This window comes from Orussus abietinus, unplaced genomic scaffold (genome assembly GCF_000612105.2).
Source record: "Orussus abietinus isolate OABI.00-Male unplaced genomic scaffold, Oabi_2.0 scaffold12, whole genome shotgun sequence".
NCBI lineage: Eukaryota > Metazoa > Arthropoda > Insecta > Hymenoptera > Orussidae > Orussus > Orussus abietinus.
The window spans coordinates 1,479,260-1,497,312 of record NW_019395990.1 but is presented as its reverse complement, the minus strand read 5'-3'; the positions used below and the strand labels follow the sequence as shown (position 1 = coordinate 1,497,312).

The 18,053-nt window shown below is 42.9% G+C and overlaps 5 protein-coding genes across 10 annotated transcripts; 3 read left to right on the top strand and 2 right to left on the bottom strand.

Annotated features, from left to right (window-relative positions):
• Positions 1-150: 150 nt before the first annotated feature.
• LOC105698742 (CRE-binding bZIP protein SKO1) lies at positions 151-3,529 on the bottom strand. Of its 6 annotated transcripts, none has more exons than XM_012423244.2 (5): positions 1,492-3,529; positions 1,161-1,299; positions 664-734; positions 491-580; positions 151-387 (listed from the first exon to the last, which is right to left on the bottom strand). In XM_012423244.2, the coding sequence occupies exon 1, from the start codon at positions 3,221-3,223 to the stop codon at positions 2,090-2,092; it is 1,134 nt and encodes a 377-aa protein (XP_012278667.1). In that variant the 5' UTR covers positions 3,224-3,529; the 3' UTR covers positions 151-387; positions 491-580; positions 664-734; positions 1,161-1,299; positions 1,492-2,089. The 6 variants fall into 6 exon arrangements, with proteins under 6 accessions (XP_012278667.1, XP_012278669.1, XP_023289844.1 ...); XM_012423246.2 differs by having other exon boundaries at positions 1,223-1,299; XM_023434076.1 differs by having other exon boundaries at positions 664-728; positions 1,223-1,299.
• A 229-nt stretch (positions 3,530-3,758) lies between these two features.
• On the top strand, positions 3,759-7,087 carry LOC105698864 (minor histocompatibility antigen H13). The gene is made up of 6 exons (XM_012423470.2): positions 3,759-4,011; positions 4,477-4,587; positions 4,657-4,739; positions 4,813-4,987; positions 5,068-5,561; positions 5,628-7,087. Exons 1-6 carry the CDS (start codon positions 3,820-3,822, stop codon positions 5,698-5,700), a joined length of 1,128 nt encoding a protein of 375 aa, XP_012278893.1. The 5' UTR covers positions 3,759-3,819; the 3' UTR covers positions 5,701-7,087.
• Positions 7,088-7,223: 136 nt separating this feature from the next.
• On the bottom strand, positions 7,224-8,444 carry LOC105698865 (proteasome subunit beta type-2). The gene is made up of 3 exons (XM_012423472.2): positions 8,134-8,444; positions 7,556-7,912; positions 7,224-7,467 (listed from the first exon to the last, which is right to left on the bottom strand). The coding sequence occupies exons 1-3, from the start codon at positions 8,222-8,224 to the stop codon at positions 7,292-7,294; spliced, it is 624 nt and encodes a 207-aa protein (XP_012278895.1). The 5' UTR covers positions 8,225-8,444; the 3' UTR covers positions 7,224-7,291.
• Positions 8,445-9,454: 1,010 nt separating this feature from the next.
• LOC105698852 (caveolin-3-like) lies at positions 9,455-10,870 on the top strand. Its single transcript, XM_012423456.2, has 3 exons — positions 9,455-9,826; positions 10,074-10,253; positions 10,470-10,870. Exons 1-3 carry the CDS (start codon positions 9,671-9,673, stop codon positions 10,665-10,667), a joined length of 534 nt encoding a protein of 177 aa, XP_012278879.1. The 5' UTR covers positions 9,455-9,670; the 3' UTR covers positions 10,668-10,870.
• A 43-nt stretch (positions 10,871-10,913) lies between these two features.
• On the top strand, positions 10,914-16,323 carry LOC105698851 (glutaryl-CoA dehydrogenase, mitochondrial). Its single transcript, XM_012423455.2, has 8 exons — positions 10,914-11,063; positions 11,225-11,257; positions 11,614-11,982; positions 12,071-12,200; positions 12,283-12,505; positions 12,608-12,837; positions 12,905-13,065; positions 13,152-16,323. The coding sequence occupies exons 1-8, from the start codon at positions 10,997-10,999 to the stop codon at positions 13,217-13,219; spliced, it is 1,281 nt and encodes a 426-aa protein (XP_012278878.1). The 5' UTR covers positions 10,914-10,996; the 3' UTR covers positions 13,220-16,323.
• Positions 16,324-18,053: the final 1,730 nt, after the last annotated feature.

Here is an 18,053-nt window from a genome sequence, read left to right as displayed (position 1 = left end):
AAATGACGGAAATTTGGGTTGTATAGAGATAGGATTTTGGATTCAATTTTCTGTAAGAATTTAAACTATTTTAATTATGATTGAAATAAGTTTCTTCTGTGCACGTCGTAGCCGTAGGTCAGGGTTGGCCATTAGAATCTAAAACATCACTCAAAACAAATACATGGGTTTTATTTTTCCAGTCTTACATATATAATATGTCTGAACTATGTCCTGGCAAGTTGCAACAATGCTTCTTGCATTTATATAACTAAATAGTTATCAGAGTTCAACAAAATGAACTAATAGGTTTTTGTCAATTACTTTGTCTATAATTCATACAAATAGTGTTTTGACATTTTCTTAGGCTATTGTTATTTAAGAACTGCCATTAACATCCTCCGAGATCTGTAAAACGATTTTTTTTAAATAGCTCCTCCAGGAAAAAAAAAATTAATAGTCAAATGCAGCATCAGAGATATTTCTATTTGCATTTACAAGAAAATCGTACCATCCCATTGTGTTTCCCAAAATTAGCTTCTCCAAAAGCTTGCGATACCAAATTAGCTCTGCCATAAGGTGCTGCCTCCAAAGAGAGTAACTAAAAGTGTATTAGGCAAATCTTACTGCGACACCGTTGTCCATGAAGTTAAAGGGAATCTCCAATTTCAAGAATTAAATTACCCAAGGCGAAGAGAGATGATCGGAGAGACTCCCTGTGTTCCACGGTGTGCACTCCCTGGATGCAGCTGAAACTTAAATAACCAAATGATGAGACCGCGGCCGTCATTTTGTACGTTTTCAGTAGCTTCAAGAATTTACTAATAAATATAAGCACACCAAACAATCATTAAGAGACTATTGAACAAGGATAAGCCACTTGACATTTACTCGTAACCTCATCTTTTCCAATTGTTTCAATTAAATTGATTTACGAAATCATTCTAACCCTTAAATCCTACTGGGATACTGATGTATTTAAGTTTACAAAAACCAATACAAGTTTTCAACGTTGAAGTAAAATTTACTGAAGCAAACTCTGAATCAAAACATAAATGTTTCTAAAACATTATCATCAAAATAAAGAACCATGTCCACTGAAGGAAATGTTAACAATTTCATAGGATTGATATTTTCTTTTTATTAATAATTTTGATGTCTGCTCGGTTTTGGAAAATTACTTGGTGTCAAGTTCGAAGCTTGTAGAGAATTGTGGAAACTTGGTGATACGTTCATACTCAACCTGTGCAGGATGCGACACGTTTGATAAGCAATAAGGACGATCACAGCTCCGGAATCTCTCGACCGATTACATAAAAACTGTAAACATTCCAAAACTGTGAATAAACTGCTACAGAAATGCGTCAGACCAACCAGACCAATAACTGCCAAAACTCAGCAATTGAGAAAATTTGATAAGTTAATATAATGTTATAGAGATACAAACTAAATAAAATTCTGAGTTTAGACAATTAACTTAGATCTGGTTTACAAAGTCAAGTTGACGCCCACCTTTTGCAACAATTCCCTGATAACTGCTTTGATTCCATCGTGCCGTCATCCTGCAAAAAGGAAACACTTTAAACAATCTCGGAGGATAGTTAATACTGACAGTTATATGTATATATACAGTTAACCTACATACAACGCATCAAATATCAAGCACCAGCTGCATGACATCTTTACACGCGATGATTCTTTCTTATAAAACTTACATCTAATGGTGACTATTTTACAATATAATATGACAATAAATCATTGAAATTGAAATTGAATTATGATGGTATTGGTAGTATATACTGATGCTTTGTGGCAGCGTAGTAGAAAAATAAAATGGCTAAGAAAATGTGGTCGTGAGTAAACCCAATGGAATATAAAACCATAGAAACCGAGTTGGCATTACCAAAGTCTGGAGATTGACCTTTGCCATGTCAATGTTGTACCACTTAAACCTATCTGAAAGGCTCTATACCGACCATTCTTTATAGCTCCCAATAAATGGGAGCATGTTAACATTACTAAGCTCCAAGTAATGGAATCCTCTTCTTCTTCCTGCATCAGAGATTTCTTCTTCGCCAAAGGTAATGCCAAACCATTGTTTCCTCTTCCTTCACTCTGCTTCAGAATTCAGGCTGTTCAGATGACATATGGAACAAAATTCCAGCGAGACCTTCCCTGAGTTAACATGAAGACAGATTCCAGCGTCGTCGATCTTCTCAAAGAAATTTTCCCGAAAGCCGTCGGAACTTTCAGGCTGTTCGAGCATAGCCAATCCGGTGTTCAATCTAAAGTCATCTAACACATCTATGCCCAATGTGGACAGATTGCTCAGTTCGACGTCCGAAAAATTGACGTCGACTTTCTCATCAGAATTTGTTAGACTGCTTGGCGTGATTGGAAGTAAGTGCTCGAAGTTTTTGGCATCATTACTGTCTGGACAGATTTGGTACTTTGAATCGATTGCGTTCTCATTTTCCTTAGGATTTGTGTACGTATGATCCGACTTTAAGAATGGATGTGCTGTTTTCCCAGCAATGGGATGCTGGTTTTTCAATGTGGACCAAGCATTTGTCATTGTTTTGGTGTTATAACTATTTTCTATTATCGCTTCACGGTCGTTCTTCCGAAAACAATTCCCTAAGACATCTCCTTTGTCCAGACCATCATTTTTGGTATCATTTAACTGTTCCCATGCGCCAAGCTCGGCTCTCATATCTTGCCCATCTTTGAGACTTTCTCTGTTGTTAGAACTCTGTTGCTCCTTTGTCCTCTGCTGACAGATCCGACTGAGCCCGTCGTTCATCGACTGAAGCAGAGCCGTGATGCTCGTATTGTTTTTGAGGACACTTCGCAGGTAGGCGACCTCTCCGTTGAGCCGTTTGACATCGATCCCCTGCTTCTGGATTACAGCGTTAAGATTTTTGTTCTCCTGCTGGTAAAATGACAACTTGTTCTCGATCTTCTGAAGATACTCCTTTTTTCTCTGTCTGTTCTCCCTAGCCATTAGCGCGTTCCTGTTCAAACAGGGCCTCTTCGAGGGGCCGCGGCCCCTCCGGCCAACCCGCACTTCATCCGAGTAGTTGGAATTCGCACTCTCTTTTCGTTTACGGGTACTCATCGCATCCTTTGACGATTCAAAGTTCGACAAGGGACTCGCCTGACTCTCTTCCTCGGATGAGCTCTCATCGGTTAGGTTAGAACGACGCTTCCTCGACATCGCCGATCTCCGTTTTGGCACGAGCATAAGGCGAAAAGTTCGCTCTTTAGCGACGCAACTCGGAATGCTCGACCAGCTCGAAAACGGGAGTGTCACTTACTGCGGGTGTCCCTCGGTTCCTCGCTGCTCCGAAAATCTGACGCAATTGGGCGGGCATTTACTGACGTGGCCCTTTGCAGATGGACATTTTCTCTATCCGTTGATAGGACGACGAAACTTTTTCTTCTCTCGTTGCGAGCTCAGACGACAGTTGCCAACAGTTGCCGAACTGCGGAATTGACTGGAATTGGCACAGGACGGAGAGGATGGCAAGGGGCAGTGAGGGGCAGTAACGGGCAACGGCACAACCACTGGGTATAGATCCGCAGAAGCGATACCTCGGTGGCGAAAGAAAAGCTCGAGAATTAAAGTTTGAACCGAGTAGCAACGGTAGTATCGTTGAGGGTTCACGCCCCAGCTTTTGTCGCTACGGTCGGAACGGCTTCGGTTACGGGCCGCTAGGAGACACTGATCGCGATAGCTGGTTAACATCAGGCATAGGTCTCTCTATTATTCTTCGTCTCAACGCATGGAAGTGTCCTGCAGTCGCGCGCCACGATTTCTCTGACGTGCACGGCTTCGAAATGGCGGACACGGAAAGTCAGGTTGTGGCTCAGGCTGCGGAAGATGCCACCGAAAAACTTAATGGCACGACGACGAGGCTGCCATCGACCTTCGAGGGAATGGCCATCGCTTACGGGAGTTTAATAATCATGGCAATTCTACCTATCTTCATTGGTAGTTACCGTTCCGTCAGACATCACATAGAACAGCAGGTTGTGTTCCACTTCCAACATATTTTTAGTTCTCTCCGTTAAATTTGGAAGTCCGCTGGACACGCCATTGCTTGTTGCGAATCGAAATGCGCCCAGTAAAATGGCACCGATCGAAAGAATCACTATAATGTCAAGCAGTAATGCACGTGTCAATGGTCCATTCGAAAACTTGACACTTGACAGGAATTTTGCTCCGTATTGTAATAAGAATTTTTTTAGGTCTATCGTCGATGAATAGACGAGCTTACATGTATCGTTAATGTATATGAAATTGTTCACATCAATGAATGTATTATATATAATGTTTCTTTTCTGGTATATGTCAAAAAACGTTTGTACAAACTGTCCATATGGATACTCTTGTTCGTGCGGTATCGCGGAGAAGTTTTCTTTCTAATAGCAATGAGTTCTATAATCGTCTATATTTGGATGGCTCGTATGTTAAGTTGTATAATTTTGTTACAGAAAAACTTCAAAGCAAGTGGCGAGAGACCCGAAAATATATCACGAAAGGAAGCAGCAATGTTTCCGTTAATTTCTAGCGTCGCCCTATTTGGACTATATATGTTTTTCCAGGTAAGTTATTATTTCCCTTGTTAGCCATGACCTAAGTTGTCATCCATGACTAACTCCCTTTTCTTTTAGCTGTTCTCAAAAGAGTACATTAATTTACTCATGACCGGCTATTTTTTCTTCCTTGGTGTCCTGGCACTCTGTCATCTGATGAGGTATGAATATAAATTTAATAATTTCTTTGTCGATCTTAAGAAAAGTTATTAACAGACATTGTACAAAATTTAGTCCACTCATCACGTCTTTGGTGCCAGCTGCAATTCCAAAGACGCAATACCAAATTAGGTTCACAAAGAGTTTGGATGACGGTGTAGATGACATTATAAATTATATGTTTGACCTTCATGATATCGTGTGCCTAATTTGTTGTTCGTTGGTAGGTGCATGGTACCTCGTTAAGAAAGTACGTAAAAATATCCTTAATTTCAATGTATAGTAAATTGACTAGCTGGATTAATTATTTTTCTTTATTTCTTATGACAGCATTGGATCTCAAACAATCTCTTTGGAATTGCCTTTGCCATTAATGCCGTTGAGCTGATGCACCTCAATAATGTCGTAACTGGCTGCATCCTATTGTGCGGACTGTTCGCATACGACATATTCTGGGTGTTCGGCACAAACGTAATGGTGACTGTAGCGATGTCTTTCGAAGCACCGATAAAACTCATGTTTCCTCAAGACCTGTTGGATAAAGGTCTTGGTGCAAATAATTTCGCCATCTTAGGCCTTGGAGATATCGTAGTTCCTGGGATCTTCATAGCTCTATTGCTCCGATTCGATCACAGTTTGAGCCGAAAGTCGAATACATACTTCTATGCAACGATCTTCGCTTACTTCATGGGTCTCCTTACAACGTTGCTGATCATGCATCTATTTAAACACGCGCAGCCTGCGCTGCTGTACCTGGTGCCAGCATGTCTTGGTACTCCACTTCTGCTTGCGCTCGTCAAAGGAGATCTCAGAGCGTTATTCTCGTGAGTAGTCGATTTAATAACGTAATAGTTCGGTGAATTTTAAGGTTTTATCACGTGTGTTTATAGGTACGAAGATCATCCGTCAAATTCGGCGGAAGAGCCTTCGCAGTCAAGTGTAGATAGTAAGAAGGACAAATAAATCTTAGCTTTCGAGTGATCCTGGATGGTCAAACGCAGGAAGCTGTGCCGTGTATGATGATGGATTGAATCGCTGTTGAAGCACAGATGAATGAGACGACTGTGCGTGGCGACAATCGCAACGGCAAATCTTGACGATGCTCTTCGCACAAACAAACATTGAATCCTGCCGATGGAATTCTGTTTATGTCGCATAATAGCCAATCTTATTCTTCCTGTTTCTTCTGTCATAGTCATCGTTATTCCGCCCATTCCTATGTCGATTGGTTAGTGAGTGTCAAATCGGTATCTTGTGTATAATATCGACGAGCACGTCGAATACTTTTCTGGTACCGTACTTATGTATACAGAACCATGTATAGCAGACAGTAGCACATCGAAGTAACGCACAGAGTCAACGGACTCAGTACCCTGACGTGTCTCTTTTGGCACTTACTAGCATTTTGAGTTCGTAGCAACCTCAATGGATAATTCCTTAAAATTTCCGAAACTCCTTGGGGTTGCGAAGAAGCATAGCGAGACCTATTGACAGTTCAGAGAATTCTGAAGACTGAATTTTTAAGTCTGCGATAATTTTCGTGGACTCGTTAAAATCGCTTCCATAGTAGAATTCTATTTGTATTGTAAATCCACTTCAAAAATATCAAACTCGCGTTAATCTCTGTTCGTTTATTGGGTTTACTTCAATTCATGACAGAAAACAATCTTTGGTGAGTAGTGAGGAGGAGCAGTTTACTCAAGACGTTGAGTTTCATTAACCCATGGCGCGAGAATTATTGTGCGCAGCACCGAGTATCAACGTGCGGCAATTTCGGACCTCCACGCAGGGCATTCCAGTGTTAATTAAATCATTTGAGACACTCAAGAACTCGCTAATTTCAGAGTTCATGCCAGAAAAGTGTCTTTGGTAAAACGGGGAGGAAGTGACTCGCGCGAATAGATTTTTATTACGCGTGTGCGTTTTTGCACGTGACTATAATAATTGGTTTGACATATTTTCTGTATATTTGAATAGCTTTAAAAATTTATTTACCCAAGTGATGTAAGGAATTTTGCATGAAACCGTTCGTTTTGTTCCATAGCCTCGCAGGGAAGTCTTGTTTAGACTCTCTTGTACGACGGGTGCATAATAAGTATTTTGATTATAATTTTTTTACCTTTAGATATCGTGAAAAATTTAAGTGCTTACCTACCTGTGACTTGTGAGCAGTGCACACAAAATATCAAATTTACCTTTTCATATGGTTAAAAAGGGACTTTAAATATGCTTTGGCATTACCTACTTTAGTTTCTCTTGAAGTGTAATACCTTATTTTATCTTAATTCAATTAAAGCGACGTTGGAGAAATTTCTGAATAAACAAAGGAAATTATATTGTACACTTTATACATCGGTATTAGCATTTATTTCAATTACTCTGACATTATGAACTACTCCTGGAATGGTCATTGTCCTTGTCCTCCCTGATTCGAGTTTCTGGTGTTTCAATACCGTTAATTAGGTGTTAAAAAATTCAATGTACGATCCTGTGCTAAACAGTTTTAATATCCGAACTCCAGTGAAGTACATACAAAAAATTAATATAATTAAATTTAATCCTTGGCTGCATCTTCAATGGCCAGGTTTTTTGCTGTTATTGGTGATAGGTCCTTAATGCCTTCTTTAGATACTTTTTGGACTTTGAAATTTGGTAGATTAATGATTAATCGTTTGTGAACTTCACGAACACACTTTTTGAGTAACTCGTATCCTTCGCTCTCGGACATGTCTGCAATAAATCAGATGTGTTATAAAAAAATTCATACTCATTACGGTAACATTTTGTTCCAAAAACATACGATGTTTAATTGAATTACCATATCTGTGATGTCTGTCTAATATAGCCAGTGAAAAGTATCCTCCGTAGCCATGAGACGCATAAGGTACCTTGACGCACGATGCTAAGTAATCTATGAAATATAATTCAGGACCTGTTTCGTCGTCATATCCCACCATAATTAAATTAACAAAATAAGGTGTTCTAGTACGCAGGTAGTCAGCTAAATTCTTCCTAGTAAAACAGGCAGCTGCCTTTGGGGATAACTCATAACCATTGCGCATTTTATACAGCTGTATATTTTTAGCAATAAATTCAGAAAATTGTGTGGTATCGCCAGTTTCTCCTGATGCAGCCATTACCAGTTTATTTGATATTTTGTGAAGTTTTTGCTCATCTGAAAAAAGATTGACTTAAAGGTACTCTATCGATATTAACGGCGGAATGCAATATTGTTAATAAATTGATTTAGCTAGTCACAGACATGCATTATACAGCAGTTTAATAACTTAACCCAGAGATATTGATTCGAATTTAAAAAACTTTTTCTTCTCACGATTTCTAATAAAAGTATATTTTTTAGTTAATATGTTTTGGTTAAATTGAAATATCCTTTACCAGTTTTCATAACCATAATTGATTGAGTTGTTGTCATATCAGCAGCTATCAGTGCAAAATCTTTAAACTGTATTCCAATTAGGCACTCCATTTCTGTACAGTATTATTAACAATTAGCAGGGAAAAATATACTGCTTCTATGTTCTCTCTGATTTTCTATAAAAGCGCCTGTCACCGGAGATGAGTTGGAAGATTGCTCACGGGCTGGGTCGCGCGATCGCGGTCTATGCTGCCCTCTGTGGAGAATGCAGGCGGTTCATGCACTTGCTCCCAACGGCAGCCCAACTTAGGGATCCAACTCTTCTCTGCTCCCAACTTATCTCTCAGCGCTCGATTGTGGAACTGTAAAAAAATTTCCGATTTCTAACAGGATCATAGGACAACCGAGGAGGTGGCACTGACTTTCTCCCGGGCATAAAGTTTAGGGGTTGAAATTTCCAATTTCTAACAGGATCATAGGATAACCGAAGAGGTGGCACTGAATTTCTTCCGGGTATAAATAATTTTCAAGAATCAGGAATAGGGAATTAAAGGAGTCGCTAGACATGCTCGTCTAATTAAACATACTCATTGTTATTATTTCGTAACCTCCTTTATTATACGAATTATTTTACAGTTTATTATACAAGTAGCGCAAGTACATAAGTTCACGAGCTCGTTTAAAAGAATATTAAGAAATTCCTCGGTCTTGTCACCAATCGATTTCATCGATATCATATCGATCGAATATAGGTCATTCGCTGTACTTGGGGTTGTTGGCCTTGATGGGCAAACTGCGGGTGGAGGTGCCAAGGGGAACGAAGGGGCAAGCGTTGTGCGTGACCACAAGATTGCGCAGACGCGTTGACCATTGTCCACCATAAGCCTTTTACAAGTTCTACGCCCTTAGACTTCGAAGAGTTTTGTCGACACCCGCGCTGGAGGTAAAAATGTCACCGCGCCGTTTTCAACCCGTAACTTGTCGCGACAATCTTGACCCGCTCTCTTTTTCAACTCGTTCATTAATTCCTTTTAAAGATTTCGTCCCACAAGTTGCCGAGTTCACGTTCGCCTAGAAATTAAACGGAAATGTACCTGGGGTGTTCAGTCAGTTCGGAACAGTGAACAGTCTGGTTCTCCATGAGTGATTGGTCGAAAAGTAACCGGTCAAGGAGGCCCCGTGAAGAGCATATCATGAATTTCGGTAAATATAATAGCGTAGTAACGTATCGTACTTAATTGCATTTAAAAAACGCTTTACATCTTGGGAAGTAAAACGAGCTCTTAAAGTTCCCTCGCTCGATTCGGTTACACCCTGTATAAAATGTACCGCACTCCGTCCTCTGTATAATTTGACCGTGCACCCTTACACAAGTGCACTCTCGAATATTTAATGCACGTAATCAATGAGACCCTGAAGCGTTTCTTGCGTTCCCCGAGAGTACCATTTCTCTAGTCGTTCCTGTAGTCCGTAGGTTGCCGTCCGCGCGACTAAAGCGCGCTATTTCATTACTTTTTCCTATAATCCAGTTTCCGCTTTGTCAATCGCCGGAAGGAAATGTTCTCTCGTCTGAAGAGTGTATTTCAATGTACGGCGATCAAGCAAAATTTTCGGATTCCAGGCTTGGAGAAACAGGAAAACTCCTCCATAGGGGATGGAAGCGTTGGGGAACTGGAAGACAGGGACCCCAATAATTTAAATCGCCACCTTCAGGTAAACCATAACCGAAAAGAAAATTAAAAACATCCGCAACTTTCCCTTAGATAGATATTACCCTACGCGTGTTTACATAAAATCAATGAAGCACCGCACGTGGGAGTACGCGTATTAAAAAGGTTTAAAGACTCGACGCGACCCAATTTTTGTATTCAACCGCATCGGAATTAAATGAGAGCACCTTGCGCGGTTTAGGCTTAATGCACAATTATTTGCCAATGTATTCTTCTTAATGTTAACGAAGACGATGTGGAGTGACATAATCGGAGAACCGGAAAGCATCAGAAGTCCGGAATGCGCTTGGAGATTAAGCAGCCATTGCTTCCGATTGTCGAGGGGATGCTGTTACGTATTTCTCTCGGTTCTGGTGGCACCCGTGGCTGCCCTTTGCCTTGGAGTCACCTTTGCCTGCCTGGCATTTCAGGTGAATCGTCCCTCTTTTTCCTACCTCGTGTACTTTCGGACTCGCGAATCGATAGCGACTCCGGCCTGACATTCCTAGTTTTGCCTTATGTATACATTATTTCCTAAACTCGAAGACAAAAATATTCTCAGTCGATGGTGGTACACCTGGTCTACGCGGTCTTTAAATTTGAACGTTAGTTAATATAGATCGGACTAACGTTAACGATTATTGCAGCAAATTTGGTGCGTCGCTCCCTGTCTTAGAGTATGGAAAATAACGTGTGCTGCGACGAGGGACTTTTTCTCGGCGTTTACCCAAGCTCTGGTGCGGCCCTGTGCCGATTCCATTGGGTATTTGTTCAATAATATACGAGTTTCCAATCAGAGGCTGCCCGATGGACCTGACCGTAAAGATGACATTCTCATGTTGTAATAAAAAAAAAATATATATAAACCGTCTTCGATCTACTTACAAATTTTAAGAAACGATGCTATAGTTTCGACGTTCACTTGTACTTTCATAGCACCTTATATTTTGTCATTCAAGTGACAGATATACCGTATCGTTTAAGGTATTAATGTATTTAAGCAAATGTGTATATATGTATAAAACTCAACGTTAAGAAATCTGTTAATTTCGTCATAACGGATCTGGACTAAAACCCGTCGTAAAAACATCCCATGGGTGATAAACGGGAAGTTTTTCTACATACAGGAGCGATAAGAAATTCGGAGAGCTCGAGAAGTATTTAGTTTCTCAAGATGGCGACTAGCACGAGGCAGCTCATTTCCAAGATCTGTAGTCGTTGGCAATTAAATTTCTCAAGACGTATCCTTTCTTAGCCGCGCGACTAATAATTATGTATCATGGCCGAAACTTTATTTATACGTTACGATACAAGTGACGGAGTATCTCCGAGAGTGTTGTACATCGGCCGTGGTCTACAGGGAGATGGAGTGATTTATTTACCCTTAAATTGGCCCTATCAGAATTTTCCTTCTCGGCGAATTCAAGCAAGAAACGTAAGTACTTCTGCACCGTACATCCCAATGTTCCGATCAAAGACATACAAAGCTGGTAATAGAATATTCAAGATGGCTGACTATCGAGAGTCCTGCCATCTGCAGGGCACGGGCATGCACCGCGTCACCGACGGGCTCGGACCTTACCGACTCGCCTCGATCGATGTCGAGCTCCACCACGGGTTGCATCTACCGTACCGACGGATACGTCGTATCGCAATCATTAATAATTGATTATTATCCCCGACTGTCAACCACTACTAACGAATCCGATCACGCGATTCTGCCCGCGAGGAATCACCGGACTCATCGCAGGTAGAGAACGATCTCCCGAGGCTCGTTTCGTTTATTTTCAGCGTCGTTCCTATGGGAGGACCCTTTCAATTTGGAGTCGCAATTGACTCAAGATGAAATTATATCGAGGGATCAATTTCGCGCATACTGCCAAGAGAAACTCCTGCCCCGTGTGACCGAGGCAAACCGTAAAGAGATTTTCGACAAAACCATCATGCGGGAAATGGGACAACTTGGCCTTTTAGGCTGCACCATAAAGGGTTACGGGGCAGCGGGGGTTTCCTCGGTAGCTTACGGCCTACTGGCAAGGGAAGTCGAAGCCGTGGATAGTGGTTACAGATCCGCGTTTTCCGTACAATCGTCATTGGTGGCTGGAGCCATAGATATGTATGGAAATGAAAAGCAGAAGCAGCAATATTTACCCAGGCTCGGTGCGTTCTCCTTGAAAAAAAAAATAAATAAATTTTCCCTCGATTTCCCTGACCGTGCAATTAAGTTTGGCGTTAATTTTTCATTCAGTTTCGGGGGACCTGATCGGCTGTTTCGGATTGACCGAGCCCAATCACGGAAGCGACCCAGGATCCATGGAGACGCGCGCTAAATTCGACTCGTCTCGGAAATTGTATAAATTGAGCGGCAGTAAAACATGGTTAATACGTGCACGTATGGTCTTCTACGATTCCAGTCTTCTAGATATTGTTTTATGAAAAGCATTCGTCCACGAATTTTAGGATTACAAATTCCCCCATCGCGGATGTCTTAATTGTGTGGGCAAAATGCGACGATGGAGAGATCCGTGGATTCATCGTGGAAAGACAGGGAAACGAGGAACGACTGTCCACTCCGAAGATCGAGGGAAAATTTTCCCTGAGGACCTCCGCCACGGGAATGATTTTAATGGACGACGCGGAGGTACCGCAGGAAAACGTGTTGTCGGGGGTAAAAGGTCTTAAGGTTTGTCGAGCTTAATTGTTCTACGGTGATCAACGTATTCCCGGGTAAATTTCCAAAACACTTGCGCACGGGTTCGACAAATTATCCCGCAATCCTTTCAAGGGGCCTTTCGGATGTTTAAACAACGCGCGGTACGGTATCGCATGGGGAGCATTGGGAGCTGCGGAAACGTGCTTAAAACTGGCTCGAAATTACGTCCTGGAAAGGAAACAGTTCAACAGACCCCTGGCTGCCAATCAGCTAATTCAGAAAAAAATGGCAGACATGATTACGGAAATCGCCATTGGACTTCAGGCTTGCTTGCAAGTCGGGCGACTCAAGGATGAGAAGAGGTAGAAAAAGGTCTTACTAAATGCGCGATGTAATATTTCTCGCATAACGAATGACTTTCAATTTCAGAGCTACCCCAGAAATGATTTCTCTGATAAAAAGAAACTCCGCTGGGAAAGCTTTAGATATCGCGAGAGCTGCCAGGGACATGTTGGGCGGGAACGGCATCTCCGACGAATATCACGTCATCAGACATGTCATGAACCTCGAGTCCGTTAACACTTACGAAGGTAAGATATCACAAGGGAAATTCGATGACTTTATTTATCTACGTGATTATGCGATCGAGATTATATTTTTTTTATTTCGGAAACAGGGACGCACGATATTCACGCCCTGATCCTAGGAAGGGCGATCACCGGTATTCCCGCTTTTGCTAACTGATGGGAACGATTCAGTTGTTGGGCAAAAGAAAAATCAACGGCACGTAACTACCGTTAGTTATTGTCCGTATGCCGAATTGCACCCACAGGGCCTTACTCGGCACCTACCTGTACCGAGGACGACCTCGATTTTATTTTTTAACGAGGCATTAAAAATTTCGCTTGAATTTGAAAATAAGGGCTTCAACACAAAGCTACTCGATTAATCCGTAAATAAATTAAGTTTAATTGCTAAGTAATAAAACGTTAATTACACGTCAATAATTAATTAAGTACAACCACACTGCTGGTGCAAAAGTGTAAAGAAGAGTTAGTGCTACACTCAATTACTTTTCTCTTTACGACTTAAACTCATGTTTAATGATCCTCGGCTACAGTAAGCTCTTCGTAAAACGTAGTAACATCGTAGTTTACAGTAGTTTACAATCCTTCGCGTCTCGCGATACTCCTCGATGTGTCTATTACATAGTTGCACATCATGTTGGAATCGAATTCAAACTCGTTCCAGATACACGCGCCGTCGGCTTGAAACTCGGAACAAAAATAGTCCTTCCTTCGAAACGTCCGAACTCTGAACATTCCCAGCCATTCGAGGGCATCTTGAATCGCGATAACAAAATGTTGCGTTTCGTTTCGGTGGCACGCATTAGGCGAAACGATTCCGTGCGCTATTCTAAACGGTAAATTGCCTATCGGTGCTCGAAGCCCCTCGCGCTAATCCGCGGAGCGAAGGAGGGCGGCCATGTTGGCTAAACCACAAAAGTTGGTTTTGCGGGCGCAAAACTCCAAGTTTCAATTCCTGCGACTAGTCTCTTCCGCGGACGAGATCCCCGAGTACACGACGCACGATTTCCAACATCCCGCGGTACATCGGAATACGCGTATATATACGTATACATGTACATTCGTGCGGCGCCTCGATAATCCGATCCCACGGTTCGACCCGTCACCAAGCGTTCGCGGTTCCTCGAGATCCGATCGGCCGCGGTATTTGCGACAATTATCTCGAAACGGATTCGAACGGAACCAAAAGAATAGCAGCTTCGATCCCGGCGCAAACTCGAGAAGAATGTCGTTCGAGCGAGAGCCCGCGGTCGACGTGGCGCTTATCGAGGCCCAGAGACGCCTCCACGCTTCGCTGGTCGCGCGAGACGCGAGTTCACTCGCGGTATATGTACAAATTCGATTCCAGCATTTACACCGTGTTACGTGCAGGGAAATGATAACTTTCAGCGATGACAGGAGGAATTACGGTACCTACCAATAATAGTGACAATAATAACCGCAATAATAACTAATGAATAATAATACCGTACCGCGATGTCGAGTACGCGCCCGCGGGTCCTCGCGGTGCCGATGCTCGATATCGGCGGTGTAATATTAATATCGACATCGGTACGGAGCTTCCCCGATTCGACCGTCCCGCACCGCGGCACCGTCGCTTCCGAGAGTTCCTCCTCCCCACCCGCCCCGGTGCGGTCCGGTCGAGTCGCCGGCAATCGCAAAGAAATGGATATTTCCCGATCCGACGAGGAGTCTCTCGTCTACCCAACGATCGCTGATGCCTTTCAACCGAGATCTCGCTTCTCTCCGCACGAACGCGCGATGGGACTCGTTGGATAACAATCATAATAATTAATATAATAATATACTCGGTTTGCACTTGTATTTTACATTACCCCTCTCGTTAACTAATCGATACCTTATTGTCGTGCTAACTGTGTTCTCGTATCCTCTTTCGCTCTAGCATTCTCTCTTTCTCTCTCGCTTGTACCCTCTGGCGTATGTTTTAGGGAATATCTCTCTTGTCTTCCCCCTTTCTACGCGAAAAGTCCTCCCTGACGGAGCGGTCCTGCGCGATACCGTGATAAACTCGTCGACGGTCGACGATCGGGAGGATCTTTCGACGATTCCTCGCGCGCCCCGTGTAAGCCCTCGTTGCCGCTCAACGCGGCAGCTCGACTTTGCATTTGGATATGATATAAGGAGGTTTTCCGTTTCGGGGCGGAGATGGCTGGCGAAAAGTTGCGCGGGGGTCGCACCGCTCGACCTCGACCTCGACGAATTCGGTCGCGACTCGAAACGCGGTCCTGACCGTCAAAGATGTCAAACAAAGATGGAAACGAATCAAATGTTTCCTTCCTAACTCCCGATCGAGATCGCTATCACTGAGAAAATCGCAAACGGAATCCACGAAGTGATTCAACGTCTCGTTTATAAAAGGACGCGGGTTGACGTTTCTTTGATCCCTGACTCGAAACATGGTGGAACGATGTCGAACTTCCGTCGCGCGAGGCCCGCTTCTTGTGCGTACAAATGTGCAATAAATAGAAGAAAGCGTGATATAACTTATATTTCAGCGAAATAAATTCAATTCGGGAATTCGCGTTGGTTTTGCGGGTCCGTAGAAATTCGGGAGGCTTCAAAAGTTAGGGAGAGAGAAAGAGCGCCGAAAACAGACCGTCGCGTAGTTTTGCAGCTCGAACCGCTACAAAGTTTGCGATTTCCCTTTCCCCCGTATCCTTGTCCGCGTAAAATCTTCTCTTTCTCGCTTGCGCAAAGTCATTTAGCCCTCGAGCACAGGATATGTTTTTTTTATTTTTTTTTTTATTAGAACCGAGAGTGATCTCTGACACAAAATCGAGTCGATCGCGACGCCGGAGTTCGTCTCGAATCAAGGAGGTGGTACTTTTGAAAGCGCAATTCCACGCGTTTATGCATCGTCAAATTAAGTACTAGATTCGAACGTCGGGCCGTAAAAACGTTAATTAAACAACCATTCTCGTTTGCGACTCGTATAGAATTATCGTTACCGACGTATCAACCCGGAAGACGCGTCCAAGATCTGCCGTGTTGAGCCCGCGCGTAATCCCCGCCCCTCGATTATTCCTCACGCGTCCCTCCGAACGGCAATAAATAACGAGTCTCTCAAACATTTACACCGTTGCACTGTAAAAACACACGTATACTCGTCACTAACGTGGCCGCCGCCGCCGCCGAGGGACGCCAAAATGGCGGTCGTAGGTCGCGACGCGCCTTCTCCAACGTCCCGCGACCGTATACCAGCGATTTACCTCATCTAGTTTACCTGCCTACGCCGTTACCGTAATATGTATATGTATATATTTTTATATAAATAGATTATCAATTTTTATTACAACGTAATCAATACTATTAATATTAATCGAGCTCGCGGTCCATATTCTATTACATAGTTGCACATCATGTTGGAATCGAATTCAAACTCGTTCCAGATACACGCGCCGTCGGCTTGAAACTCGGAACAAAAATAGTCCTTCCTTCGAAACGTCCGAACTCTGAACATTCCCAGCCATTCGAGGGCATCTTGAATCGCGATAACAAAATGTTGCGTTTCGTTTCGGTGGCACGCATTATATATATTTATATCTGGTTTTTGTTAAGTGGCTTACTTAGGTGTGTCCAATTTTCAAACGCATCGTAATTCCATCCCTACTGTGTGGGTGACTACCTATCGCTTAAGTAGTTACCTGCCCCGTTTTTAAGAAAAACCACCTTATCGCAGTATTTATACGTTTACCCTAACCGTAACCGACCATCGTAATAATGATAAAACTCTTCGCGCGTCTAATTTATTTACAGGAGTATGGTACAGAAAAGTATACGAGCGCCGCCGAATCGTGTGAGGGTGCCGGGTGGCGTGGCAAATGCAAAGTCTTTGTCGGGTCTCTGAGTGGGAGAAAGTGTACTTTGCCTTTATATTTTTTCCTTTTCCTTTATTGCGGATGAACACGGAGCCCCTTCAACTTTTTCGCGCCCTTCCCTCGCGATGACTACGACGCGAGCGTCATTATGAATCCTATTTTGGAATTGGACCGAGGAACGGGATCCGGAAGCCTCGATTTTTAAAGGTCACATCTTCGGTGAAATTTCAAAATACGTTTTTGCCTCTGACCGATTAAAGAAAAAAAATAAAATAAAAAGGTCCAACTCGCAAAGTGGAACCCCGTGACTCGTGTTAACGTCCTGAGACCAATTTTTTCAAACGATTCAGTAGTTTGCCGAAACTTTTAACGAGGCATCCTTTTCTCGTTCCCGATATTTAATTGATTTTCAGGTCGAATCCCGTTCCGTTCTCGACCACTTCCGATGGATTTCCCAACGAAGTTCTGCAAGCCATAAAGCTCTTTGTTTTTCGTCGAGATCTCGTGGGGGTCTTTCGACCCCCAAGAGAACCTCGAAAATCCTCCGACAGCGACTTTCACTCACTCATCCGTTCATCGATCTTAATGTTAACCGTTATTACAATTAATATATGTTTACTTTGTACTATATATGATCATAATCGAGCGGCCGACGAGGGCCGCGTTTGGTACGATGAATTTATACAATGACTTCGAGTCAACCATGCCTTTCCGGTATATTTCCCCAGGACTTTGTTTTCCCCTGATTTCTTCCTAGCAGACCCCTTGAGAAGTCGGTTTCTTTGGGCATTTCGATTTGGTGCGAAGCAACGGTTAATTGCAGAGTTTTCTCGTCGAAGCGAGGCCACGGGTATCGGTACGAAAATGGCCGCACTTCATAAAAAAACTATACTACGTTACGGATTCGAGACCGCTAAGGAACGAGATCGAGGTGTCCTTTAGCGGACCTTCGCGATGACTGCAGTTCTCCAGGTAAATTGCTTCCTTGGATACCAACGATACCGGAGAATTTGTTCCGTCGTCAAAGTCCATAAAAAAGTATGATTCACCTTGCCAAATTTGTATAAGCTTACTAAGTCTACGGATGGATCGTAAATCGTTTAGGACCTGAGGGAAACGAGCTACCGTACCCTGGAGAACGCGGGGACGCCT

Coding starts and splice junctions, on each gene's coding strand:
- LOC105698851 (XM_012423455.2), top strand. CDS start 10,997: ATGGCGACTAGCACGAGGCAGCTCATTTCCAAGATCTGTAGTCGTTGG. Junction 11,064..11,224: donor GCAATTAAATTTCTCAAGAC/GTATCCTTTCTT, acceptor TGGCCCTATCAG/AATTTTCCTTCTCGGCGAAT. Junction 11,983..12,070: donor GCAATATTTACCCAGGCTCG/GTGCGTTCTCCT, acceptor TTTTTCATTCAG/TTTCGGGGGACCTGATCGGC.
- LOC105698742 (XM_012423242.2), bottom strand. CDS start 3,223: ATGCTCGTGCCAAAACGGAGATCGGCGATGTCGAGGAAGCGTCGTTCT.
- LOC105698864 (XM_012423470.2), top strand. CDS start 3,820: ATGGCGGACACGGAAAGTCAGGTTGTGGCTCAGGCTGCGGAAGATGCC. Junction 4,740..4,812: donor GCACTCTGTCATCTGATGAG/GTATGAATATAA, acceptor TACAAAATTTAG/TCCACTCATCACGTCTTTGG. Junction 5,562..5,627: donor GATCTCAGAGCGTTATTCTC/GTGAGTAGTCGA, acceptor GTGTGTTTATAG/GTACGAAGATCATCCGTCAA.
- LOC105698852 (XM_012423456.2), top strand. CDS start 9,671: ATGTTCTCTCGTCTGAAGAGTGTATTTCAATGTACGGCGATCAAGCAA. Junction 9,827..10,073: donor ATTTAAATCGCCACCTTCAG/GTAAACCATAAC, acceptor ATGTTAACGAAG/ACGATGTGGAGTGACATAAT. Junction 10,254..10,469: donor TTGCCTGCCTGGCATTTCAG/GTGAATCGTCCC, acceptor CGATTATTGCAG/CAAATTTGGTGCGTCGCTCC.
- LOC105698865 (XM_012423472.2), bottom strand. CDS start 8,224: ATGGAGTGCCTAATTGGAATACAGTTTAAAGATTTTGCACTGATAGCT. Junction 7,913..8,133: donor AATTATGGTTATGAAAACTG/GTAAAGGATATT, acceptor ATCTTTTTTCAG/ATGAGCAAAAACTTCACAAA. Junction 7,468..7,555: donor AGACAGACATCACAGATATG/GTAATTCAATTA, acceptor GATTTATTGCAG/ACATGTCCGAGAGCGAAGGA.